The 25,393-nt window shown below is 33.6% G+C and overlaps 1 protein-coding gene across 2 annotated transcripts in view; it reads left to right on the top strand.

Annotated features, from left to right (window-relative positions):
- LOC145276907 (transmembrane 6 superfamily member 1-like) overlaps positions 1-24,513 on the top strand; it is a 37,605-nt gene extending 13,092 nt beyond the window's left edge. For both annotated transcript variants that reach the window (XM_080128369.1, XM_080128368.1), the window contains exons 2-7: positions 13,487-13,688; positions 15,616-15,698; positions 19,088-19,227; positions 19,544-19,639; positions 21,417-21,509; positions 23,198-24,513. In XM_080128369.1, the coding sequence (XP_079984495.1) occupies positions 13,564-13,688; positions 15,616-15,698; positions 19,088-19,227; positions 19,544-19,639; positions 21,417-21,509; positions 23,198-23,620 (960 nt within the window). In that variant the 5' untranslated portion in view covers positions 13,487-13,563 and the 3' untranslated portion in view covers positions 23,621-24,513. The remainder of the gene's footprint in view (positions 1-13,486; positions 13,689-15,615; positions 15,699-19,087; positions 19,228-19,543; positions 19,640-21,416; positions 21,510-23,197) is intronic.
- Positions 24,514-25,393: the final 880 nt, after the last annotated feature.

Raw genomic sequence — 25,393 nt, 5'->3', positions numbered from 1 at the left:
CAACAATTTTTATGTGAATAATCTTGTCACTACCAGTTGTGACAGAGAGTCCCTACTTGCTATTTATAACAATGTTCGTAGCAGACTGTCAGAGGCAGGCTTCGATTTATGATCCTACAATTCCAACTGTTCTGAGATACAAGAAAAAATGTTGGAGGATGAAACTATTTCTTCTCCCTTCCCAGCCTTTGAGAAGGTATTGGATTACTTATATGATCCTGTTCAGGACACGTTCAAACTCTCTCCCACTTTAGTGGACCCCGAGGTCAATACCAAACGGGGAATTCTTTCGCAAATATCAGGAGTGTATGACCCTTTGTCTATGCTACTCCCCGTCACGATACAGGGGAAGATCATTATCAGTTCGATCTGGAAAAGCAAGTTATCGTGGGATGAGCGGATATCCGAAGAACTCATTAAGCTGTGGCAAACCCATGCCAAGGACTTAAATGACTTGGGGATGTTTGGATTTCCCAGGCGTGTATTGTCAGAAAATCAGTCTGTCAAATTTATCTGTTTCTGTGACACGTCGAAAAACGCGTACGGATTCATCCTGTATGCGAAACAGAGAGCGAATTGTTCTCTGTTGTTCGCAAAGGCCAAAATGGCCCTAATTGAAGGGAAGTCACTTCCCACATTGGAACTATTGGCCATGTATTTGGCTCTTAAGGTAGCCCCTCAAGTTTTGGGTGCTCTGGGGCCCCTTAATATTGATAATTTTTTCCTGATGTCTGATTCCCAAGTTGCCCTCTCATGGATCCTCAACGGTAAAGGATCCAAGAAAAATATATTCATTGAAAACAGGATCGCAGTGATCAAAAACTTTTCAGAAGATATTAATATTATATTTGGCGTTCTGTAACACTAAAGAGAGGCCACATCAGACCTGTAGGGTTGATGTGACGTTTATTTTGGTTAAAAGTAATTTTTTGTTCCCGGACGATGATCGGGTTGAAGTAATAAAAATTATTATTAATTTTTATTTGTGAATAAATTCTGAGCTAAGTCTGTTGTTGAAATGGCAGTGACAAGAGTGCCTTTGTAGCGAGAGGTTAATCACATTCTAGACTTCAAAAGCGAAAAAGAATGCATAAAATATTTTTGATCTACGATGGCCGGAATCATAGTGGTACAGTAGCCGGAGGGGTGGGGATTTCACACCCGCAATTGGCAAAACTATGAGCCAAAGTTGACCTGTGAATTTGACAAGTTGAAAAGTCGGGTTGTTTTTGATCTAAGAGAAACACACGCAGTGACTCGGCATTATGTTTAGAACAAAGAAGAGGAAGAAAAATGAATTGTCCGAAATTTCAAAACAATAAGATAACGTATCGAGAATTGTCATTTGGTGAATCAGGTCGACCGAAAATTGAGTTATGAAATATTTTTGCTCGGATGGGAAAATGTGTTGTCCGATAAGTTCAAAGCGACAAATGCATTCTTGGTCTTTTGACGTAAACAAAATGTCTGATATAATAAAATGGCCGACAACCAGAACTTAATTCAAAGATAAACTAAAATCCCTTTGAATTATCAAAGCGAAAAGTGAGATCAATAGATAATTTTAAAACAAATAAAATCGCGTGATTTGCTTTAAGTCAAAGGAAAAATAATTTTCCTGGATAGGGGGAAATTCCATTAGTAAGCCAGGGAGGAGTTAATTAATACAACGTGTAAGTTGGGCGTTAATTAAGGGAGGAGTCAATCCAATTTTGGAAATGGACCAATGAAAAAGGGCCCTGTCGAAGTATAATCAACCAATGAGAAAAGGCCCCGTCGAATTATAATCAAGCAATTTGATTGGTCGATGACGAACATGGGTGTCGTCATCATTCCATAATTGTATTATAAAAGAAGTGAAAAATCAAAGATTAAGTCAGAGAAGGAAAAGAGTAAGAGAGAACAGAAGAACAGAAGAAGAGAGATAAGTCTCGGCAGAATCACCTCTCTCTCTCTCTCTCTCTCTCTCTCTCCCCTTCGCTTGTTGCCTGTTAACTCAACGCTTATAATGTGTCGATCACTTAACGAGAATTACGCAAAGTCCGCGATACCGACCAGGTATTTCAACAACAGAAGCTCAGTTGTAGAACTAACTGCTTGCTTGAATTAATTGTCAACTATATGTACATGCTGTAAATACTTCTTTTATGAATTTCCGAAATATATATTATATTAACTAACCTCCGGAGTTTTGTTGCTGATGTGCGTTGATCCGTATATATGTACATTCTTTATTTGCCATTTGTGACACCGTATCCGTCAACGAACACCCAGGATAACTAGACGATCCACGGAGAACAGGCCTTGAGGACCGAGCATCCGAGAAGAATCCCCAACGCCTTAACGAAGAACTCACTGGGTGACGCGACGTACTAACGGTTGGCAGACCTGGTTGCCCAGTCGACATATCATAACTGCACCGACCAGGGTGCAGATCATAGCTGGGCCGCGATCAGAGGGTCAAGGACGTGTAAGGTCACACGTGTCAAGGTCACAGTTCTACTGAAATTAAAATATGTTTCTTCATCAGAAAATCTAAATTTTCGCAGTTATTAAATTTCTGGATGTATGGCCCGGAATGGCTAAATAGAGATGGCACCGATTGGCCAATCTCATCCTTGCCTTGTCTAAACGAAACTAATAAAAAAATTGTATCGTGTTTGTACTCTCAGGAGACACGTCCTTCTGAAAATACCTTTCCGTTGAATATTACAAGGCAATCAGCGTCTTGGAAAAGGTGTCGAAATTTTATGATTTGTACATCACCGTAGTTCTGACAATTTTAATAGGGCCAAATTATTGCTATTTGCTAATATGCAAATAGAGACTTTCCCTCTGGAATTAGGTTACTTGAAAGAACCATCCGGGAAAGTGCCTCCCCCTAGAGTTACTGCCTTAGGGTCATTCCTTGATAAAGACGGGTTAATTAGAACCAGAGGTAGGATACAGAATTCTGATATTCTACCCTTTGAGGTCAAGTTTCCCGTTTTGTTGGGAAACTATCATTATTTATCAAAACTGGCAATTAAGGGAGCTCATCTTAACTGTTGCCACATGGGGGTTAATTCAACCCTCAGTAAGTTAAGGCTATCTGGAGTTTTGATCCCTCAGGGGAGACAAGCCGTAAAAGCCTTCGTGCGTACTTGCACCGTATGTACAAAAAATAAATACTCTGCCTTGTAAGGCACCTGCAGAATCAATATTACCTGCTCATAGGGTGAACTTTGTTCGCCCATTCAAACAAATCGGTGTGGATTTCACCGGTCAATTTTCTATTAAGGTTGGAGGGGTAGAAGTTAAAATGTACATATTACTCTTTACATGCATGAGTTTGCGTGCAATTCACTTAGAATTATTGTCGGATATGAGCACCCGCTCTTTTATGCTGGCCTTTGTGAGGTTTATCACTTATTTGGTATCCCTATGCATGTATATTCCGATAACGCAAAATCTTTTGTTGTGTCCGGAAATTTGCTATCAAACGTGCTCGAATCGGACGAGTTGAAGGAACAATTTAAATCCATACAAATTGTCCATCAAACAATTCCCCTTTACTCTACCTGGCAGGGGGGAGCCTGTGAGAAACTTATTAAAACAGTCAAACAATGTTTGAGGAAACTGTTGGGCAGAAAAAAGTTGGATTATTAAGAATTTCTGACTGCACTTTCTGATGTGCAAAAGGCAATGACAGACCCCTCACTTATATTGCTTTTGCCGACAAAGACTTTAGTATTTTAACTCTGAATTATTTTCTTCAAACAGGATATCAACCTCGTTTGATTATTAACAATTATGATGCTGAATTATGTCCTTACCCCCCCCCAAATAGGACTGCTTTATTACATTTCCTCAAAATGAGGAATAAATTTGTTGAAAAATTCAATCGTATCTGGCATAATGATTACCTCTTGTCATTAAGAGAAGTCTATGCCAAAATCGGGAGCAATTGTGCCCCCAAGTTATCTGTTGGAGAGATAGTACTTATTAAGATTCCCAACAAGACCAGACAATTCTGGAGTCTTGGTAAAATAATCAAATTAATTACTGGAAATGACAATGTTCGTTCCGTGGTTGTTCTTAAGGATGGGTGCGAACAGGTCCATTACTTAAAAAACCTTCTGCCCTTGGAAATTAAGGGTAATGATGATATTGCATCAACTGAGTTCATAGAAGAAGGAGGTCCCTTTTTCTGTCCGACCTGTTCTATTCCGAATGATGGAACATCCCCAATGGTGTGCTGTGATTCTTGTGACAGCTGGTACCATTTTAGCTGCGTAGGAGTTGATCATCAAGATACCTTAGGGGAGCGGTTTTGTTCTAATTGTAAGGATGAGGTTCCTCAGGTCGGTCCATATAGTGGAAATTAGCTAATGTCTGGATGCATGTAAAGTTGAAGTTTATACTGAAGATTTACAACAGACAATAGCACACGTATTAATATTAAATTTTTTTTTATTGAATTAAAGTTGTAATTAACTTTTGGACTGAAGTTTTCCGAGAAAAAAAATTACTTAATTTGATCAAGTAGTTTCTCCCCCCCCCCTTTTTACAATGGAAAAACACGTCTTTATACAGCGCGTTGAAAGTCGCCATGTTTGAATTTTTAGAACACGCCACGGGAAGATAACTCAGTCTAAAGTGCCGACATCCCTCTCCCAGCTTAAATAATAACTTTTCTTAGAAATCGAAACATGACTGCCTTTCGATCGGTATCATAACAAATTGTTTTTTTCGCTGTCAAAAAAAAAAAAAAAAAAAAAAAAATACTTGATAAGTTAAATTAAGTTGAAAAAAAATTTTTTCGGAGAACTTCATTCCATAACGGACACGTACAATTTAACTCTTCTTTTTTTACGATATTTTCATTTGTCTTGATTAAACTATACAAGTACCGATTATTTTAAAAAATAAATTTAAACGTATTTCCTTTTTTTTCTTGCTTAGATAATTGGATAATTCATTTTGGGTTTGTTTTACTGTACACGGAAAAGTTGTCACAAAACAAATATAGAACAAATAAATGTTATCAAAGGCAAGATAAGTTACTTTTCTACCTAACTGGATATGTTTTTAGTGTTTATATTTAATGTAACATGTTTATTCAGCTCGAAAAACATAGTGTTTACCGATGTATTGGAAAATTTAAAATGGCAGCCGACTCTCTCTCTTTGAGGGTTAAGTTTGGGAAAATGAGTTATAAATAAAAAACTAGAGAAAATACTGTTAGAAACTCGCTCAATATATGTTACATAGGCTGACGTATATTCGGCGGGTTTTTAACAGTATTTTGACTGTTTTTTTTTTTATTATTTATAACTCCTTTTCCCAAACTTACCGTCTCCGAGGGAGAGTCGACCGCCATTTTGAATTTTCCTACACATCAGTAAACACTGTATGCTTTTAGAGCTGAATAAACATGTTACATTAATTAAAAGAATGACATTCTTAGAATGTCATTAAGCGAACAACGCCTTTTATCGTCCGAAAAGTGCGATGGCTCGCGCTAAAGCTGTTAACTTTGTTTTTCGTCTTTTCTTCCGTGTTTTTTTTTTTTTTTTTTCTCCATTTGGCCAAATAAATATGGCCAAGAAGCGGCAAGAAAACCATTTGTTAGCATGAGGAAAGAGAGGGGGTAAGTTTACGTTATCTGACAGGAAGATAATTAATCAGAAGGGGGCCATATCTGGCGTATCAATATCATCGTCGTCTCGAAGCAGAAATCGGAAGTAAAAAAAAAAAACGCAGACAATCGTGACTAACTTTTCTTCCTCGATCAAAACTGAAAAACAAACTTTTTTGTTTTACATTTAAAAAGTAAACATTGAAAATGTCTGCTTGCGTTATATCACGTGACTTAATTTTTAAAAAGGGCTTTCTTTTTTCTATCAATCTAATTGCGATTTATTTTATTATCTGAAGATATTTTTATTTTTAGCATCACAAAATATTTCGAATAATATTCTTATGAACTTGGAATGAACATTGCCATGATTTAAACATTTGTGGTACTAGTTCGATCTATTTTAATTCGGAAATTGCAAATTCGACCAATTAACGACCAAAGAAATTATTTCGTCTGTTTTATATGATAATTGTGCGATAAAAAAAAAAGAAGGTACTTTTGCATAATTTGATCGTCAAGCATGGATCGGGCGAGACTGGCAATCATCGGTGTCAGCCGAGCAGAGCGTTGTTCAAATGTTGAAACGCTAACTCAACTTTTCATTTTATTTATTTAATTTTTTTTTTTTTTTTTTTTTCTGTTATGTTTTTAGGAATTTTTAAGGTGATGTTAAGAGAGCGGGGTGACTTTTTATTTTCTGATTAGTTACTTATTCATCATTATTTTTTTTAAATTGAATTTTTGGGAGTTTGATTAGCCTAGCGCTTGTGGGGATCGTCAGGCCTTTTTAGGAACTAACTTCCTCCACAAATAAATAAAAAATTTTTTATTATTTTTAATTAATTTTTTTTTTCTATAGAATAATTGCTGCTTATTTGCAATAAGAACAATGATCGAAGTATTTAATTTCAATTGAAACCAATGGTATCCACTTAATTGTCATGCGAAATTAGTAAATATCCCAAAATTCCGAAAAATGTTAAAGTAGAAAATAGTTTATTAATGAAATAGTTTAGTGTAAATAGAAAACAGTAAAATCTCCTAAAAATGTTAAATGGTATTCTAATCGGTAAATGCCGGTGCGTTATTTACGGAAAAACGGTTAAAATTGAACCCCCCCCCAAAAAAAAAACAACAAAAAACCTAAAAATGTTTGGTGCTTATGCTTTTTGTAAACCGCTTGTGAAAACTTTAAAATGCATTAAAAACTACGTAAGACAAAAATTTTAAATGTTCCACAAAAGATTCGTACGCCATGTGAAAAGGCAGTTTGCTATGTGAAGGCACATTCAACAGCCGTCGTTTATATTACCGCATAACGTAAACGGAAGCTGTAAAATGGCGGAAAATAGTCCCTGGGTTCAGGGGTTAATACCATACAAACGGTAAATTTGCGACAGGTTTGATTGTCAGATTTGTTGTCAGCGACCTCAATTACCCCCCCCCCCTCCCCTAAAAAAAAAAATTAGAGTGGTCGGTGTTCTGTTGTAGCGTATCGCTATATTTACCAAATTTTCCGCAAATAAGTATTTTTCTGGATATTACGCAATTATCTTAAGTCAAGGTCATTGATTACCCGACAAGGGTAGTGAGACCATATGTCAAGGTTTGATCCATCTTCCTTCGAAGAGTGTCAAATGGTATTAGTTATGTTCATATACACCCACACACACACACACACACACACACACATATATATATACATGGGAGGGCAGAGTCACTGATTCAGTAGGAAAATGGGTAGTGGAATGGGTCCTGATGGTTCTTCCATTTCGTTGCAAGGTAAGACTTAAAGTCAATAACTGAAGGAGCATTAAGATTGTGAAAACTTAGCCCATTCCAAACAGGAGTAACTCTGCTAGAGAAGAACTGTCTACGAGAGCCAGGATGAAGTTGTATCTGCATCTTTAGATTGTGTCTCCTGGTGGATGGATTGAAGGCTGGAGGAACAAGCTATTGCCACATTTGGTGCAAGGTTTATTATAGACGCTGTCGAAACCCCTTATTATCTTGTAGGCCTTTATTATGTCGGAGCGGTTTCTACAGAATTCAAGAGTAGGGAGATTGAGGTAAGCAAGGCGTTTTGAGTAGGACAAATTGGAAATGCCCTGTATAAGTTTTGTTGCTCTACGCTGGACCCGTTCCAGGGCATCCTTTTCTCTTTTCAGTTTCGGGTACCAGACAACAGAGGCGTATTCCAAGTGTGGGCTTCTTGTAGAGACGCAAGAAAGATATTTTGCCCAGATCTGTAAAAGTGTGTTTGATGGTTCCAAGAACCCTATTGGCCTTACTGACTTGAGTTTCAACATGCTTAGTGAAGGACAGCTTTTGGTCAATGATCACATCTAGATCCTTCTCCTCATTGGTCTCGTTCATAGTGCAACTGCTACCATCACTGTATCTCATGGTGTATGGATGTTTGGGATTGTTATTACCTAGATACATTGTAGTACATTTGTCGGGATGGAATTACATGCACATGTTGTTTGCCCAGGATTGGATATGATCCAAGTCACTCTGCAGACTGGAGTGTTGAGTAACCTGTGGGTTGGCAATGGCTCGAAAGATCTTGGTATCGTTGGCAAACATGAGAAGAAAACTTTCCAGCTTCTCTGGGATATCAGCAACGAAGAGCATGAAGAGTCGTGGGCCAAGAACAGAACCCTGTGGCACACCACTAGTCACATTTGCCAAATCAGAGCAAGCTCCATTAACTCTTTGTTTGCGGTGTGTGACGAAACTACAAACCCACTGTAGGTATAGCCTCGGATCTCAAAGGTACTCAGTTGTGTAAGAAATCGCTCATGTGGGACAGTGGCAATGTAATTTCTTATGTTATTGCTGGTGGCCATCTTGGTCATCTCTCAAGCGCTCGAGTGTGTAAATACAGCCCGGAGAAACTATGCGTAATATGCGTGAAACCTTGACTAATGAATTGTGTTTTACAATTTTTGGGGGGGAGGGTGGGAAAGAAATTGAAGAGTTCCATCCGCGACAGGGAAGTTGAATTTATTTTTATATTTGGGGAGGGGGCATTTCTCTCCTTTTTTTAAGGCTGGAGGATTCAAATCTGTCTTTTTTGCCCTCATATATAATTTAATTTAATTTTTGCTTTTTTTTTTATGAGGGGGACGTCATGGAAAAATAAAATAAGGATAGAATATAAATATAGAATTTAATTAAATGGATCTATACAATGCACCCTGTCCATGTAATTTAAAAAATTATTTTATTTATTTATTAATTTTATTTTTATTTTATTTTTTGGATTATCGAAAAAAAAATTCAATATTTGTAAAGGTTGCTCAGTTTCTAATACAACAGTCTAATAAATCGATACCCCATATTAGAACCACATGTTTAAAAATTGAATGCGTGCAAAAACAAAGATGGCCACCAGTAAAAATAATATGGAATACACTGGATAATATCATTACCCTTAAATGAAAATTCTTTTATATAAGAAGGGTGTGTGTTCTCATCAATTGTTTCCAATATGGGGGATCGATTTACCAGACCATTATATTAGAAACTGAGTACCTCTTACAAATATTGAATTTTTTTTTTAATATGGGTAGAGTAGTGTCCGATTGAAAGTGAAAAATTGAAAAAAGAAGAAAAGAAAAACAAATACAAGGAGAGAGTGTGCATTGTACAGGTCCATCTTAGTTTTTTTTATGTTAACAGCCTTAAAAATATCAGGAAATAATTTAGTAATATTTAACGGTTAATGTTAGCAGCCTTAAAAGTATCAGGAAATAATTTAGTAATATTTAACGGTTAATGTTAACAGCCTTAAAAGTATCAGGAAATAATTTAGTAATATTTAACGGTGAAACCTTTTCAAGGCAAATCTTAAACAAAAAGAAAGTAAATTTTTACTTGGTTTCCACCTTAACATTTTCCTTTACAATGGCCACTTTGATAAGTTTTTCAGGTATGCGGAAAACAAATAAAATTGTGAAATTAAATTTATCAGTCATGGTTTTGTTTACATGTACGCGTGTCAAAACTACGCTTGCATTTATGCATAGTTTCTTGGAGTTGCGGTTACATGCATGATCATGCGTTTGCATGTACTAAGAGGGCCACTAGCGATAGCCTAAGAAATTACATTGTTTAATATCTGGAAAATTACTGATTTACAGAAAATTTAAATGCGATATTCGTTTTCAGCATACCCGAAAACTTGGAAAAGTTGTCATTTTAAAAGAAAATGTTAAGGAAGAAACCAAGTAAAAATTATTGCTTGTTTATGGTTAAACTACAGCAGTATTTTTTTAAATGTGTCCTTTTAAGCAAAAGCAATATTACTTAATTGTCATCTTGAAAATAGTAATATATTAAAAAATTATGAAATTTGATAGAGTAGAACATCTATTAGTTTTTAAAAAAAATGCATAGATATTCTGGTAAGAACTGATGACTGCCATTAACATTGCAGATAAGTTACTGTTCTACCTATCTAGAGAAGTTTTTTAGTGGTTTTACTCACTTTAAAACATTTGGTTCAAAAAACAGCATTACATGAGAACAAGAAAAATGACCATAAATTGATACCAAAATATCTGAAGTCTTGAAAATGACTTCCAAATTAAATTATATAAAATACTGTTAGCAACCTGCCCAAGATATATTCTATGGCATATATTGTATTTTGTATAAGTTTTTATTTTTAAGTCATTTTCAAGACTTCAAATATTTTATAAGATTATGACCTCAGTAAAAGAGAAACTTATCTTTCCTTTTTGATAACATTTATTTGCTATCAAATATTTATTTGAATTTTTGACCACTTTTTCGTATCTCTGTGAATTATAAAACAAACCCATCTCGGGCTCCAAATATAAGGTGAAATAATTCAATTTTCCCTGTTTTTGATCATTTTCCAACTATAATTGGCAATGGCGAAATATGTCATTTTTTGTAATAATAATTTTTACGTATATTGATCAAATTTTGTAATTTTTGGATATATTATTTTTGAGATAAGAATTAAGTAATATTGTTTTTGCTTAAAAAAAACATTTTAAAAAATTACCACTGTACTCTAACCATAAAGAACCACAAAAATTAAGTAGATAACATGTTTTTTTAATGAAAATTCAATTTTGCAACTTTCAATTTTCGTTCTTACGTTTCTCACCTACAGAAAATTAATTTTGAATTAAAAATGTCAGAAACAACAGTAGAAAGTGATAAAAATTGTCAATTCAAAAGTAAGCAAACAAAAAATCGCATAGTATTGTCTATTTGTACTTCTGACAAATTTATGTAAAAATGGCACAGATGGATAAATAGGAAAAATGGCACATGATGGAAATATATAGATGAAAATTTAGGATACAATGCATGAAGGGAAAGCATTAAAACCTTGATGAATTTGTAAATGAGAATCATTAGCTACCCTCCTCCCAAATGAAATTCTATTTATTTAGGCATGAGATGACGATGCGGTCCTTATAAATTATAACCTGTCTATAATGCAAAATGACAAAGATATGCTTGCCCTTTCCAAACTCATCATCTCGGGGTATATCTAAATTTTGCCACCAGATTTCATCAAAACTTTGGACAAAAGCAAATTTTTACTTAATTATTCGACTTTGTTTTATAGAAATTTATAACAAAATATTAGAAATGCAAAATATGTGATAAAAACAAAACCTCCAAAAATATTAATGATAGTGAATCGCAAGCAATACTGGGTGGTATGATTAGATAAAAGTGAAGTGTTAAATGTTTTTTGTTTTTTTTTGTTTTGTTTTTTTTTACAATGAATAAGATTGGTTTGGAATAAGACTGAACTGTTAAGTCTGTAGCCCAAACACTCAATTCCTGAAATATTGATTTCAATATATTTTTTGTTTGTTTTTTAATGAATGGAATCTAAAAAACACATTTTTAAACTAGAAATCTGGCTGTAGAGTCTACAACCTAGAAACTCAAGTGTGGGGTCGACTTCTGTCATTTTTAAAGGTCAAAGTTCAGTACTATTTCTATGCAACATACAAATATCTGTACGTGATGTTGCCAAGCTTATCAAAAACCTTGATTCTAGTAAAGCAACTGGCTGTAATGGCATTCGTAATACTCAAAAAGTTTCAACCGGAACTGGCTTCCATACTTACAAAACTGTTTATTCGTTGCCTTAAGGAGAAATGTTTCCCAACACCCTGGAAAACCTCATCAATCTGCTCCATATTTAAAAATTCCGGAGATTGGTTATCTCCCTCTCAGTGCAGACCAATTAGTCTCCTGTGCATCATGAGTAAGTTGTTGGAATTTGTGATAAACAGAAGTGGTCAACCACCTCAGCAAAAATAACTTGCTCAGTGACGTACAATGTGGTTTCTGTTCTGTGAGATTTACAGCTGATGTACTGTTATATCACAGAGGATTAGTGAATTTCTCAACTGGAGCTTTGTTTCTAGAGCAATAGCTCTTTACATATCAAAGGCTTTTGATAGTGTGGCATAAAGGTCTACTTCACAAGATCACCAGCTGGAAATGTCTTCTCGGTTATAAAATCCTTTCTCTCTGATAGACTTATCAAGTTATTGATGAGCAGAAATCAGAAACTTGTAGTATCAATGTTTGCTGGGCCCAACTCTTCATCAATGATCTCCCAAATCACATTCTTAGATCATTCATAAACATTCATGCAGGCAGCACCACAATCTATGGCAACACTTCAAAACCCAGCAATGACCAAGATCTTCCTGATTCTATCTCTTCTGATCTTGATCACATGGTGCAATGGTAGATGGTTAATTTTAATGTATTGAAAATCAAGCTTCTCTCCTTTCATCATAATTACTGACTCCCCATCATGCCCCAAATTGAAATGAATGGGTCTCATCTTGAAAGCTCTGTATCTGTTCACTCTTGATCTGAAATGGAATACATACATCGAATCTGTTGCCAAGATTGCTGGAAAAACAAGCATTAAATTAAAAAACAATAACAAATAGTTAATAAAAGGTTCTTTTTTTGAACCAATATGAAAATTAGCTAACCTTGTGACTGATATTATTTGTTTTTTAATGTTATTTCATCCCAACTCAAGGCACAGTGCCACTTGGATGTAGGGGGCAACTATTTGGGACAAAATTTGCAGGGAAACTATGTAGGGAGTTGTGCAGCAAGTTGTCTGTTCACATTACACTTGAATGTCAAGTTGCATAAGTTGTTAATTAGCAATGCATTTTTACTTATGAGAAATGAGCTTTCACATTTATTGATTTAGATTTAGGATTAAATGTTATGTAAATGCCATGCAATACCGGGTAGAAAGCATTTATTCCATTATGGGTTTGTCTATCTAGTGAAGTAAACAATAGATTGAATCGTGGGAAACAATAAATTGAGGTGCAGAAAGAGTCAAGGATAATGTTGAGACAGATATCAAACTGAGTGACCAATCAATTTGATTTTAATATAAAAATAGTTTTGTTTTTCAAAATCGTTTTATTTCTTGGACAAATATGTATTTGTGTTCTTTTCTTCAAAGGACCAATTTGATTTTTTACAAGTTGCAATCTATTTTTAAATTGCAATTGGAATGGTTAGTTTAATTTTTCCCCTTTTATTTTAATCACATTTAAAAGATAAATACATTTTTATAAAAATTACCAAAATGTTAATGTTTTGCAGTTAAATGTTTATTTTAAATTAATATCTCAAGTAAATAAAATTACCAAATTTATTATTAAATAAGTTAGTAAAATGTAATTTTTTACTTTAAAATTTTTAGATTCCTTAAAAATGAAAAATTTGTTAAAAAAATGGATTATTATTGTAATTTAATTTGTTTAATACTTTTTAAGCATTAGAAACTATTTATATATTTATTTTTTACAGCCTTGGGTATTTTCACGTTCAGTTCTGTAATTGATCTGATCATTGCATTAGAAAATGATGGAATTATTGATGATTTCATGGAATTTTATCTTCGAGAAGGAGAACCATATTTGCGAACATCTCATGGAACCATGGTGTGCTATTGGGATGGAATTGCACATTATGCCATGTATTTGATTATGTTGGCTGCTTTGTCATGGAAGTAAGTATTTTTTTGTTTTGTTTTCCTTATTGGACAACGTAGGGAGTAAGGACCCCAACCGAAAGAAACAAACAAAAGCACAAATTTAAGTCTACATTGGATTAATCCTGACCTTTGCACACATGCATTAACGATTGTTTTGCAGACTTTCATGGCCTAGAATTCACTTTTTTATATGTTTACAAAACATTTTAATAAACCTACTTAAACCAAACTATCCTTTGTTTCTTTCTTTGCAGTGAAGTTGATTGGGGTCCTTACTCTTTATTTTGTCCTCTTTATTTTTCTTTAAAGATAATATTTAGTTTTTCATGCTGGTATGTGTTTGACTTTAATAATCGATTTCCAAATTAACCTATCTCTGACAAAGTCTATATTTATTACTTGATGAAACTTAGCAAGCATAGTGATTTAAAAATATTTTTTTACAATGACCATTGTTATAAATAAATTGAACTAAATGTTTTTGAAGTAAGCAGAGAGAGTTTGGTGGGGTAGAATTTGACCTCAAGGTCAGTAAATCCTAATATACATAAGATAAAGGATTGATTAATTTAGTCAGGTGACTAGATCAGTATTTGAAATGGTTCCGGAATCAGATGTAGTTTAAAACAGGGAAATGGTAGTCAACATGAGCACCATTAGAGTTTTGAATGAACCTCTTTTTGGTTTCCTTCCATCTTGTTTTGTACCTGATTAGGTTAGGCATTGCCATGTAGGACCTAGTTGGTTGTGGACATTGTCTCTCCACCATTTTTTTTATGTACTGATGACAGCCTGTTTTAACCCAAGGATTCTTAGCATTCTCTGCTCTATTGTCTGTCTTTTTGCTGCCTTAAGTAGTGACTTCAGAGCTGCTGGGGACTAAGGGCCTTGTTTTATTGGTATCTGTTACAATTTGTTTCATAGTTGCCACACTAGATACTGCGATTAATTGGCACCATTTGCCCATAGCTGTGTGTGTGTATCCAGTGATTCAATAGTGCTCATCCACCCTTTTACAGGTTTTATTTTTTGTCTTAATGAGTGACTACCATACACTTCATACTAGGCCTCAACCAAGTAAAGGTAGTAGTTAAATGTCAAAATTCAATGAAAAAACAAATATTTGATTTGCTTGCAAAGTTACTGCAATGATAGTTATTATAATGATAGCAGTAAGAATAAATAGGAAACTTTGACCCTTTAAAAAATAGCCAGAAGCAACTAGGAAATCAGGTCTAAATAGTTAAGGCAAATAAAATGTATAGTGTAATTTCAGTTGTTGTTTTGTCACCTTCTTTCCTTTAATTGAATCTCATCACACCTTTCATAACAAGAAGGCAACTAATGACTGCCTCCCCCTCCCTCCTTCATTATGAAGTCCTGGCAAGAACAATTGAATAACTATCAAAATCAAACCCACAATAGAAGAATGGTTACCAGATTTCAGAAAATCGCACAGGGAGGAAGTGGTTTTCTCCCGCATTTGCATAGGGCACACTTGTTGATTGTGGTGATCTTGTGCGTATCTGGCAAAATTATTACAATATTAGCAATTTGAAAGAACTATTTAAAAAAAAAAAATTCTAACAAAATTCTGAAAAAAGTAAATTCATACAAGAGAATATAATATTAATTTCAACTCCCCCCCCCCAAAAAAAAAACACATCAGCTAACAATCCAAAAAGACTGACTTGATTTACTGAATAAGTTAAAATATCTAACCCACGACAAAAAAAAATCCAAATTACGGAACTCAACATTAAATAACCAAAAAGAAAAGGTTGATATACTGTAAAACCAAACAAAACCACCATAGCTTGGGATTTACAAAGAAGTCTCTTTTATTTCATAAGGATTATAATAGGTTTCAGGTAAATAGTATTTCTTTTCATTTTGTTTTTTATCACTTCATTTAAAAAAAATTTATTAAAATTTTTTCCAGCCAAAGTTATCGTGAGGTTGGTCTCTACTGGGCTGGTTCAATCATTCACAGCATGTTAGTTTTTGTTCCTGGAAGTATCATTGGTAAGTATTATCATAAACATGGCAATCTTCTGTTTCTCAATTTTTAAGACAAGGATTGATAATCTGTATTATTTGGATTATTTAGACTACTGTTCTCATTTTGAGTGTTATACACACAATGTTTCGGTCGGTGTAATCTCTGGCCATCTTCAGGTATATCTTGGCAAACTTGGGGAATCTTTCTTTTGTACTTACAACTGAATGGCACAGTGGGTAAAGTATTTGGCAAAATTTAGTTGTAAGTTACACTCTTCTGGAGGTTGGCCTTTTGGTCAAGATCAAAGTGTAGTATCTGTTCTTCAGATGCTGCACTTCCATTTCTTGTTCTCTTTTGGTGGAGGAGAAATCCTTCACGACTGAGACAATTTTTATTTTTGTACCTTTTCTCCGCGTCAAAAAACGACCCTGGTGTCTAACTCTGTCCCGTGGGGAGGCATAGTAAATAGGTACACTCTTCTGGAGGTTCAATCCTCAGTGCAATACAATTGCAAATTATCTAGGACTTCTATCCAGTCATAGCTGATGGAACAAGAGCATGCCACCCTTGTAGGTTAAATAAAAAATTCTGTTCAAAGTTCTGTGCAGTTTACCAAGTTAAACAGATTCCCAAGTTTGACAATTACACCTTTAGAAGTTTGGAGACCAAAACTTTGCAAATAACACTCCAGTTGAGAACAACAGTAAGTCCAAATAATAAAACAATCTTTGTTTCTTTTGAAAATTATCATCTAACAAACATTTCCTATTTGTCTAGACTATATTTTTTACAAACCGTCACCTACTTGTATTATGCGGGAATAAATGAGAACTCTTGAGCACTTCTGCTCCAGGCCCTGAACACTATGTTATCATTTGTATTATTTTTTAAGTTTTTATAATTTTCAAGTTATAAATAAAATGACTCCTCCAATGATGCTCCAAATAAAGGTCCCTCTGAGGACACGAATTGCAATCTGCCCTTTTGAAGAAGTCTACTGCCAGATGCACTATCTGTGATGGAGAGATTGTGGGGACTTACATTTCTGGGGTAAAGATAACTTGCGTATTTTACTGTGGACAACAGAATTAAACAAAGTGAATCTCATTGTGGCCATGTTTGAGTGTATGTGTCATTGTTTCAAAATTTATGTTTGTTACTAATTGGAAGAAGTTGCTTACCTCTTTTTTTCTTTGTTTGTTTTTGTGCGTCTTTACTGTCGATCTTTCTACAACACTTATAGTAAAAATTGGTACAAGCAGCTAAATTCCACCCTTTGATTGTTGAAGCTCCTAGATGCTGGAAAGCCTTCTACTCTAATAGTTTCTTCACTCAGGCTGCTAGATTTTAGAGTTGCCTCCTTGTTTCTTATTTCTCTGACTGTACTAACATGTACAAGGTTAAATGTAACACTTTTTTTTTTTTTTTTACATGGAGGTCACCACTTATCAAGTCCCGGAAGCCATTCAGGGATAAGGGTTATTGCGTGGAATAGTATCATAGTAATCGTTAGTATTGGAGATTTGATAAAGTATCTTACTTAAGTGGGCGGTTTGTCAGGAATTTGTTTATGTTGGACTTGAAGACATCCAAGATGTAGTCAGGTGGGAAACAGGCAATCGGAAGAGAGTTCCACAGTCGTGCACTTCTAAGAAAGGAGCTCTGCTCATGGAATCTACGCTTGGATTTAGGCACAGATAAAGAGTGGGGGAAATTAATGACAGTGGTTTCAGCCAGACGGGTGTTTTTTGTGAAAGATTGGCGCGGGCAGAGGGGGGGGCAGAGATTGGAACTCAGACGAGCACTTGCCATGAAAATACTGATAAAACAAAGACAGGCTCACAACGTCTCTTCTGTGGGAGAGAGGCTGCAGGGAAGAGAAAAGGGCATCCCCTACTAAGCTACGAAGGTCTATTTTGTACTCTGTCAAGGCAGGATAGGCTGTTTTTAGAAGCTCCTGCCCAGATGTGGCAGCAGTACTCCATTCTTGGACGTACTTGGCTTTTATACAGATAGAGAATTGCATCAGTAGTGAGATATCTTCTGGAGTGGTAGGAGGATCCCACCATCCTCCCAGCGACCTTGGCAACAGACCTGATGTACGTGTTCCATTTCAGATCAGTAGTAAAGGTCAAACCCAGAAGCTTGTCAAAACATGGAGCCTCCCCAAGACGAGAGCCATCCATTTCAATTGATGCCAGATGGGGATCAGAGCATTGATGATGTAAAGATAAGAGCTTGGTTTTAGATGCATTAAAAGTAACCAGCCACCTCTTCCCCCACTGTACCACGCACTCAAGATCAGAGGAGCGAGAATCAGAGAGAACTTTGTCATTTGTAAATGACAGTTTTTTGCCTTTGATGTGTTGCCATAGATGGCTCTGTCATCAGCATAGATGTCAACGAATGACATATGTTTTGGGAGATCATTGATGTAGATCAAGAAGAGAGTTTGGCTCAGGATGGACCCCTGAGGGACTCCAGCATTAATACTGTTGGCCTCTGATTTCTGCCCACCAACCACTACTCTAATGAGCCTATCAGAGAGAAATGATTTAATAATTGAGAAAACATTTTCAGTTATACCGTAGCTAGATGTCTTGTGAAGTAGGCCCTTATGCCATACCTTATCGAACTGAACTCCCCACATAGTCTCCTGTAGACATTATTCCAATTAGTAGTCCCTCGTATTCAAGTAGCAATATGCTAGTTTGGGACAAAAAGGTTCTTTTAAAAAAGTCTCTTTGAACATATGTAAACAAAAGTATTCATTTTAGATTTATAAAAGATCTTATCCGGCAGCTTTTTCTTGGAATAAATTACTAATTCATGCATCCAGTGGTAATAATCTATAAACAATATAATCAGTAAACAATATTTGTGAGTTATAAAATAACATTTTGACAAATATAAGGCATTAATCTTTTTAGGAGGTTTTCCTTTAATGATTTTTTAATGGTGAAACAAGATGGCACAGTATTTATTAATAGGGATATAACAAAAGAACATTCTTATCATTGTTTTGACTCTCGAGTATATATCTGATACAGACAATCGAGAACCACATCACTTTATCTAAAAACATATAAGATATTAACTGATATATACTTGAGTCAAAATAATGAAAAGAATATTCTCTTGAATATATTCTTGTCAGAGCCTATCTATTAATAATCTAATTTAATCTTAGAAATTAAAAGCACTTACATGAATTATGCAATAAAAAGAAACAATTATAAAAGGTATATGCCGTCATTTTTGACAGCATCGCTACATTCATATGTATATATATATATATATATATATATATATATATATATATATATATTTGTGTCTTAATTAATTCACATTAATGAATGACTTTGGATTAAAACTCATTAACATTGTATGGAGATGTTATATATTTTAACAGGTAAACATGGTATAAAATGGGTGATATTTTTAAATATCCCTTATATTATCATCCCTGTTTTTGTTGCTGTCAGTTTACTCCAGTCAAGGCCAAAATATAAAGAAAGTATTGCAGAGAAAGAAAAGAAAAAAACAAATTGGGTTAGTATTCTTTTTCTTTTTTATTCTTGACTTTTAAAACAAATTTTTTTATAAGAAAATATCTAAAATTTGAATTTTAAAATGTCTTAAGAAATTGAAGTTCAAGGAATCTTGTTTAATTGGTATCTAATGACTATAAATCAAATTTAATGCAATATTTAAGTTTAAATGAAATAATTTATGATTTTTACAATTTGCATTTGCTCGTATAATAATTTATTTTTGTAGAAATGCATGATTATTGACTCCAAATTTCACATTTCTTAAAAAAAAATATTTAATGAAATGTTTTCTTTGCAATTTTGCTTATTTTCAGCTATCAATGCTTAAAGATCTGATTCACCGACCAGTTGATGCATTGTATATATTTTATTTTTTGACTGCTGCATTTATGGCCTTAATTCGAGCCTGTGTGAGTAAAAGCAATTTTAATTTGCAGAAAATCGATACACATTAATTTTTTTTATGTTTTTTTAGCAAGCAGAAAAATAATATATAGGTGCTTGAATTAATTTCTATTATTGATAATGTACCCAATTTATAGTGTAATTTCTATGAACTTCTATGCAAGAGTTTCTCATCTGTGTTACACATTACCATAGGAGTGCTTTCCTGCAGATTATAACATGGTTATCTTTACTGATCAAACAATTGCACTTTTATCAAAGCTGTGTGAAAGGTGGTAACAAATATTAATAGTAAGTGGCTTAGAGTCTTATTATATAAAAATAGCTAGATGGGCGCTTTGATCTAAAAAAAAAAAAATCCACTCCCACACAAATTCTAAAATATTAAGAATATAAAAAAACGTTTTTAAAAAATGGATAACCAAGAAAGGTAAAGTTTCATTCACCTAAATTAAGTCTATATGATTTTTAAACTTCTTAAAATTTTAAACAATTGATTCAGATAATCTGTTTGATAAATTTATATTTTTTTTAAATCTTAATGCATTAAGCAAAAAAACTAACAAACAAAGCCATTTAATTTTAAAATACAAAATATTTTAACAGGTAAACATGCTAAAAAAAAGGTGTTTATGTACAATCTTTATTTTGAATTTTAAAATATTTTTTTAGAAATCATAGGCTATTTAATATTAATTAATGCTTATGCCACTGTTATGCATATAATTTGAAATTATTAGTTTAGTAATTTCAGAGTCCACTTACAGGATGAAATGATAAAATTGTCACCTTAAAGAAAACAGCACTACAGCTTTATTTTGAAAACTTTTATTGAAAAAATCAATTCAGGTAACTTTATTATGTAATAGAGCTAACATCTATTCAATGTAGCTGCCTTCAGCCTTAATCACTGCCTTGATACAGGCAGCATGCCTTGAACTGGGAGCATGCTTTTTCTGTAAGTGCTAGCAGGAGCTCAGCAAATACTCGGCGGATGGCAGTGATCAGACTGGTTTTGATAATGTGGGAGATCATGTTGATGTTGTCAACGTATGACCAAATGAAGTGGTCTAGTGGGTTCAGGTCGGAGGAGGGAAGCCAGTGAGAGAAAAGGTACAATGTTGTAATACTCCTTCTGAAGCCAAGCCTGGGTCTCTTTGGACTTGTGAGTCAGTGCCGAGTCTTGCTGCCACACCCATGGTCTGCCAGTGGCCACCTGATTGCATCAGGGGATCACTACACACTTCAGCACATCCAGGTACATTTTGGTGTTGACTTTGAAGCTGACTTCAAAGTCGAAGTGCCATTATGCGGCCTTCACTTGAAACGACACCAAAGACGATAACCATGGCTGGAAACTTTGCTTTCATCACCCTGGGCACGTTCCTGTTATTTGTGACAATCCAATGATGCATTTTGAAGGTGCTGGCAATGGTCCTGTTGTCATAACTTGGATCGGTAGAGAGGATGAGTTGTACAGCGCTACATCTCTCATCTTGCTCGTTAAACATTGTGTCACTTTTAGACATGATAGAAGGCTCCTATCACTCATGGGGTTTGTATACAACTAGTAGATGGTCTGCAAAAAAAAAAAAAAAAGAAAACTGGTTTTCATCACACGGAAATAGAAACGTGTCTTTTTTAGGGCAATAATTTTATCATTTAACCTTCTATAATAAAAATAGATGTAAAAAGAATATAATTGATGAAAAGTCAGGAAAATGTTTTGCATTTTTATTTTGTGCTGAGTGGAGACAATGAAGTTTTTATCCTTTCTTTCAGGCTGTACTTGGTTCAGAATGTTCTCTCTTCAAATCTTACCTTGTTCATATTGAACCTTACATGGCAGATGATACAAATTATCCAAAGATGCAGGTAAGTTCTACCTTGGAAGATTTCATTTTTTATGATTTAAGATTATCTAGAAAAAACTTATTTACATTTTTGCTATAAGTTACCGATGGAACAATACCAATATTTTTCCAATTCAAAAGCGATTATTGATAATGTTCTAAATAACCGATTCTGATACAATTTCTGATTTCGATTTTTTTACCTTTTTTTTTTCCAAATTTCTAACTATTTTCTATAAAGCATTGTTTCTTTTTTTTTCTAAACACTTGTAATATGTGCATATATTTTCAAAAAATAAAAGTATACTTTAAGTAAATCTTTGTATTTTTTTCCTCAAAAGTCTAACAAAAAAACAAAAATTTTGTTTCGGTCTTAATACAAAATTGATTTGCATTAGTTTGTTAATTGTCAAAATGTGTTTCTTTTGTTTTTCATAAACAATTAAACATAGTTGAATAGGACCGGTTTTAGTTTAAAAAATTTTTTTAATCGACTAATAAGTAACTTATTTTAAAAAAATGAAAATGGATTTACATAATATTTTGATGTTATAATTTATAAATTTTTATTTTACTAGTAGTTTTATATAGGTGGAGTTCCTTCTATGATAGCCTCCAGGCTGTTATGGATGGTATCCCAGCGAGAGACTTTGTGGTGTTTTTAGGGGATTTCAATGCCTACACCGGTCCTGGAGATGGAAACATAAGACCGGTTGTTGATCCTTTCACAATTGGTGATTGCTGTACAGAGAGATACCACAAATCATCTGACAGTCGCCAGCACCAATTTCCAACATCTTTCACAGCACCTTGTCATCTAGTACCTTAATGATGGTGTCACATGTAATCAGATAGATCATATCCTTGTCAAATCCCTGTAGGTCTGAAGTATGTTGGACTGCCATGCCTTCCACAGTGCAGAAACCGGCATGGCTCTGACCATGTGATAGTGCGAATAAAAATGCAAATATACTTAAAGGCCAAAAAAAAAAACACCAAATACTCAAATAAGTATGATATCTCCAAACTCGAGTGCCCAACCATTAAAACAAAGTTTCAACTTTAATTATCAAACTGCTTTGCTGGTCTTGAAGCTTTTCATTTGATTGATTTATCATTAGAGATGTAGCAATGCTTCAAAATCACTGCAAATGAAGTAGCAAATAAGACCCTGGGTAAAAACCAGACAACAAGCAAAGGATTAAATGTTTGGATGCACTATTGAGCTTGCCGACAAAACCATACAAATTTGCTGTTTTAGCAATGATGGCTTCCATCGCCTATGCTGAGAGACTGCTTGCTCTGCAAGAGTCAATCATAATTTCTACTGCCTGTGGATTACTGAAGAGTTTAAATAAACAATCCATAAACAGAATAGGAATAATAATATCTTAGAATTGTAATTTATACAAATGAGATTTTTCTAAATATTTCATTAAAAAGATTTAAAAAAAACAAAAACTTTGGCTTTTATTTTAAAAATTTTTTCTATTTTTCGCTTTTTCAAATTTCAGTAACTGGATTTTCTTAATTTGAAATAACTTTATACTATCCTTATTCAGAATAAATTGAAATATTGCTTTAATGTAAAAAAAAAAATTGCAAATAACAAGTGAAATTTTTAAAAATGGCCATATTTTATGCAATCTTTATAAGCAAAAGCTTTCCATTTGATAATAATTTCTCTTTTTTGTGTTGATTTCCTTTCAGATGTTGATTTATTTTTTCTATTTTACTCCCTACTACATTTGGATGACATGTCTCTTATTGAAGCGCAATTCGATACAGAAGTCCTGGGTTGTTGATTGGGCCACAATTCACGCAGGAGCTGCAGCTCAAGCTCAGTTTTGTCACATTGGTTCTTCTCTACACTATCGCACACCTTACAGCTTACGTGTTCCTCAATCTCCAGTTTATTGCAGTATATTTTGGATCATCAACCTGATGCTCTTGGTTGTACCACAATTTTTCATGGTTTATTGTCGGCGTCAAATAGACCCAATTGTTGAAGTAGGTGATTCTGATATTTCCAAATCATTAAAGGCCATGGGAAGCCAGGCGTCCTTAGATGCGATTGATCGTTTGGTAGAAACTGCCACCAAAAACAAAATGATTGCATTGCATTCAAAGTGATTTTCTTCTGGATCATTTGAAGCCAATAACTTTTATTACGAGCAATTTTATAGAAAATATTGTTTCCTTTTTGGCTTAGAATTACTTTGCCATTATAAAACTTTAAAGCTGAAACTTTTCATTTTCTTCCAAAAAATCTATCTCATTACTTATATTTACCTTTGTTGCCTTACTGCTGTCTCTTCGCTTCACAAAATGAATCTATATTTTACTCAAAGCATCAAATCTCACTTGACATCCATAACTTAAATTCAATAAATTTATCAAGATCTGATGATACTCATACATTTTAATCAGAAGTAAATGTACAAAAAAATTATTCGTACAAAAAAGATTTCATATTCATTTTTTTTTAATTTGCAAAATGTACTTAATTGAATTCGTAAGTTTAACTTGAATCTTTAGAAAGGAGTATAAACGACTAATCAATTCTGAATTTGGGAAAAGAAAGATGTGTTAAAACTTTTCACTTTTATTTTTTTTATCTATGTTTTATGTATTTTTTTATGTGATTCTAAAAGTTTTCTTTTGAACATTGGGAATCAGGTTCCTCTGTACGTTGCACGTGATGGCATCAGATCTGACCCTGCAACCGATGGCCATTCACCTTTTTAGACTTTATTTTAATATCATTTTTCTTAAAGTTTCTTTGACCAGTTTTCATCAAGTCAAACCGATAGTTTCCTTTTTTTTTTTTCTGAATTCTGTAAACCATTAAAAATATTTTTAAGTTTCAAAAATATTTTTAAATCGTCAGAATTTCATGATCACATTAGAAACTAAAAGTTGAACCGAATAGAATTATTGATGAAATGTGTGTATTGTGCAAAAATAGAAAGTTATACAGAAAATACTCTTGATAATCTTAAAATACATTTATAATCAACCGAAAATATATTAAGTCTTTCTTTTTTTTTTTTATTATTATAAACTGTTTTAGTTCTTGTTTAGAATTCTACATGATGTACAAACCTGTCACAGAACAGAAATGTCAAATTCCAAAAGTCACATGAATTGATCAAGTAATTTTATTTTTATAACAAATCTAGTAACTATAACTTGTTATCTCCCTTTGATTGTTAGATTATTTTTCATAGTTGTAGGCAGACAGTTACTTCTCGGATATTCATAAAATTTGATTTTCTTTGTTAAAAATAAAACTACTTCACCAATTTGCATGAACTTTTGAATATGACATCTTTTTTTCTGTTACAGCTACGTACATTATAATGATTTTTGAGTATTTGTTGTTGTTTTTAAATAGGTTGAAATCTTAATAAGAATTACATTTTTCTCTGATCATCTCCGGATACAAATTGATCTTAATATTGATCTTTGCTAAATTTATTCTTTTTTATGCTTTTTCTTTGATTTTTTTAATTTTTTTTTTGCTTCCTTTATACATTGTTTTTAAAAACCTGGACGTTTTTAAACATAAAATTTTGTACAATTTTTTATTTGCTAAAATAAAATTTGCAAACAATTTTTTATCAACCAATACATGATGAGGATGTGAAAATGTCTTGGGTTTAAAAAAAAAATTTCTTTTTAACTTTCAAACACTTTTAAAAGTTGGTCATTATTTTTTGCCTTAAAAAACAAAACAAAGACTATTTCACTCTTTAATAAAAAATAAAAAAAAGTGTTTCTTATAGAAAAATCAAAAGCTTCCCCATCTCTTACAAAATTACCTTAAATTTCTTGAAGATTTGTTAAATAGTTTGAGATAATCATAAAGTTTCATTTTAAAAATACATGCTGGAGAATTTTCTA

Source organism: Euprymna scolopes, chromosome 5, assembly GCF_053919585.1.
Source record: "Euprymna scolopes isolate OS-2025 chromosome 5, ASM5391958v1, whole genome shotgun sequence".
NCBI classification, from domain to species: Eukaryota; Metazoa; Mollusca; class Cephalopoda; order Sepiida; family Sepiolidae; genus Euprymna; species Euprymna scolopes.
The sequence above is the reverse complement of the archived record's forward strand: the minus strand, read 5'-3'. Positions and strand labels throughout refer to the sequence as shown.